This window comes from Trachymyrmex septentrionalis, unplaced genomic scaffold, assembly GCF_001594115.1.
Source record: "Trachymyrmex septentrionalis isolate Tsep2-gDNA-1 unplaced genomic scaffold, Tsep1.0 scaffold29, whole genome shotgun sequence".
NCBI lineage: Eukaryota > Metazoa > Arthropoda > Insecta > Hymenoptera > Formicidae > Trachymyrmex > Trachymyrmex septentrionalis.
Window position 1 is genome coordinate 3,714,345 of NW_017305451.1, and position 3,070 is coordinate 3,717,414.

At 37.7% G+C, this 3,070-nt stretch overlaps 1 protein-coding gene across 1 annotated transcript in view; it reads left to right on the forward strand.

Moving 5' to 3' along the window:
- LOC108749302 overlaps nt 1-2,525 on the forward strand; it is a gene marked incomplete at its 3' end in the record, with an annotated part of 193,544 nt that extends 191,019 nt beyond the window's left edge. Inside the window, exon 6 of the mRNA XM_018487902.1 lies at nt 2,388-2,525. Coding sequence (XP_018343404.1) covers nt 2,388-2,525 — 138 coding nt within the window. The remainder of the gene's footprint in view (nt 1-2,387) is intronic.
- Nucleotides 2,526-3,070: the final 545 nt, after the last annotated feature.

Consider the following 3,070-nt stretch of genomic DNA (forward strand, 5'->3'; position numbering starts at 1 on the left):
ATGTTTCTGAGAAAAAGAATATTTTCTCTATAAGAATTGATTTATCTCTTTGGCTTAACAACAAATAAACAATTACGTGCGGTATCATGACAACGTCGCTTGGTTATTATGTAATGTTATAACACTATTATACCGGGGTTAATGTGTGTCAATATTATTATTGACGTGTACAAAATATATCCATCGGTATAAAGCCTGAATCTGGTCGGTTTTAGCAGAAAACGATATTTGCCCGCAACATCGACTATTGTTATCGGTGTTCTATTGACTACCAACGTCAATTGACTGATTCGAGAGAATGCGATTTTGTGTTATTATTGAGGCTTATTAGGATATATATTGGGGGTAGCCTCTGAACAATGTTACTCGTGCGGATCAACGTCTACGTTGTCTATCGATATTCGCAATCGATATATTTTCCGCGAGTCTCGAGATGTGTAAGTCCGATGATGAGAGGACAGGTCGAAAACCACGGACGACGGAGTCGGCTTCCGTAAGCCGCTTTCGGTCCGTATCCTCGAGGGGATTTAAGTCCCGACTCGTGCAGATCAAATTGTCGTCAAATATTTACGAGTAAGGAGCCATTCGTCCTGCATTCGTGTGCAGGGCTTCTTCGAATGTGTCGTCGTCGTAACGTTGTCGCACTTGCCACGTCGCACTTGTCAGTACGAATCGACGCGGATGAAGACGCCGCGTCGACGACGACGACGACGCAGTGCTCTTTGCGCCGCAAAGTCACGCGCTCGCCGAATGCGCTCTTTGAATTTTAATACATCGTAAAATCGTGCTGATTCCTAACCGAGTTAATTCTCAATCCCTCATCGAACCGAGTACGAGCGCGTATTTTTCTTTATCGATCTCGATTTTACTACGGTTTTTGAAGGAAACGTTGTTTCGATCCAAGTATCGCTCGTTTCTTGCCTCGTTTCTTATTCTTCATAGTGAATGAGGAATAAAAACGTTCATATAAATTTTGTCAAAGATCTACGGTTGTATTTTGATAGAAGAGAAGTTTTTGCATCTATTTCTTTTTTTTTTTTTTAGACTTTGTGACTTTTCTTTTATCGATCACATTGATTAGAAATCTAAACTAAAAATCGATGTTGTTTTGATCGGAATGTAATGAACTTTGAAGTAAATGCACTTAATGAAAGTAGCTGATACTCTAAAATGCACAAAGTTTGGCCACATAGCCGTATATCCTTGTTGTATCACGGAAACCATCCGGAGTCTTGAGAGATCTTCACTGCCTGCGAGATCTTTCAAGTGTGCTCCAGCGTTGTTGCCGTGTAGTGGCGAGATATGCGAAAGATATGCAAGCTATGCTACGCTGCTCTTACGCAACTGAGAAATTCTCGTTTAACTTGTAACGGATAATAATTTTGTCGCCCGTTGATAGTAGAATAACAATACGATCAACGATCGATGAGTGTCTTAAATTTAAATATGTAACGCATGTTTAACGATTATTTTTAAATGGTCGTTTCTCGAGATATTTTTATATCGCTTTTAGAAATACACGTCAATGAAAGTATCGAGAAATAGAATGATTTTATCGACACATGAATGTGTCTCTCCTAATTTGCAGATAATTCTCGAAAAAGTCGGTGACTATGATTTTCTGAGTAACTGTGCAGAAACGCGTCGCGACTCGTTTATAGAAAGTTATTTTTGTGGTACGCACTTTTAGCGCGCGAAGAATCTCGTTCGTTTGTCAACGCCGGTCACCTGTCAACCTCAAAATTCCGTAAGGTTGGCATTGAGACGAATCGAAATCAGCGTCGAAAGAGATTTTACGTGAACAGTCAGTTACGTTCTCTGAGTCATGTATCTTTATTTTTGAATTCCACGCTATTGTTATTGTATTACAAATATAGATAATCCTAGAACTAGGGTTGACGAAGTCGAAATAGAAATATTCACTATAAATATATTTATCATCAATTAAAAACTATATTTACCTTGAATGAATATATGGGATATTTGGAATAATGAATATATATTATATATATATTCAGAATAAATATATATATAAACAATCTTTGCATTGATAAATATATTCAAAATTTTTATTCCATATCGACAAATTTATCCAAAATGTGTATAGAATGTTGAAAGACTTCTTACATTTGCTATTGCGTCAATCGAATAAGCGTTATCTTAATATTCTCAGATAAGCGAGGAGTTACATGTGATAAAAAATTATTCCGTTGATTAAGTAATTAATGAATTATAATTAATCAATCAGTTAATAAATTGTTAATTTTTTTTACTTTGCATTTAGATCCATAAGAACAATCAATTAACTTTATTTATGATATAAGTTTCTACATATAATGCGAGACATAATGATATTAACGATTTAATATTTTACTTTCGTGTTTCAGGAAATGGGAACTTAGAGTTATTTGATAGTGAGAGCGGGCCGGATCTCACGCTATCACCTCAAACCTTCACGTCAACGGCGGAGGCCTTCATCAATGACAATAGCGACAGTCTCGGGGTTCCAGGAGACAACGATACCGGTAAGTAGTCATCTCTATTCAATTAAATCAAACGATCTTTATCCGAGATGAGAAATCTCTCGATACAGGGAGAGAAAATGATTTCTCGTCGAAAATTAGACTTCCATTATTGTTAAACGATAGAAAGAGATTTTTAATATATTAGGTAGACGCAAGAAGTCGTGCATAAATGTCAAAAAAATGATTTATGTTTTTTTATCTAGTTTAATTCAGACTCTAACAACGGAGCGCGCGCATCGTGTGCGGTGTGTTACAATCGAAATGCTTAATTTCTCAATTTCGACTTAGGCTAAGACGATGAATCGCAGGATAACTACGACAATGCAATTCGCATGACAATGATTTTAACGCGCGACTTCCCGTAATTCGATTTAATTCAATCTGCGAGAGTGCAAAACGTCGATGGGGGCGCCGAGTCGTTAAGCGCCGGAACATGGGACAATGCATTAACGTAATTGTTGCTCTCCTCGTCAGCGGCACGTAGGAACAGCGGTTATAACTAGTTCGAACAAGTCAGAGGGGGAGGAAAAGCCGTTGTCGCGCGC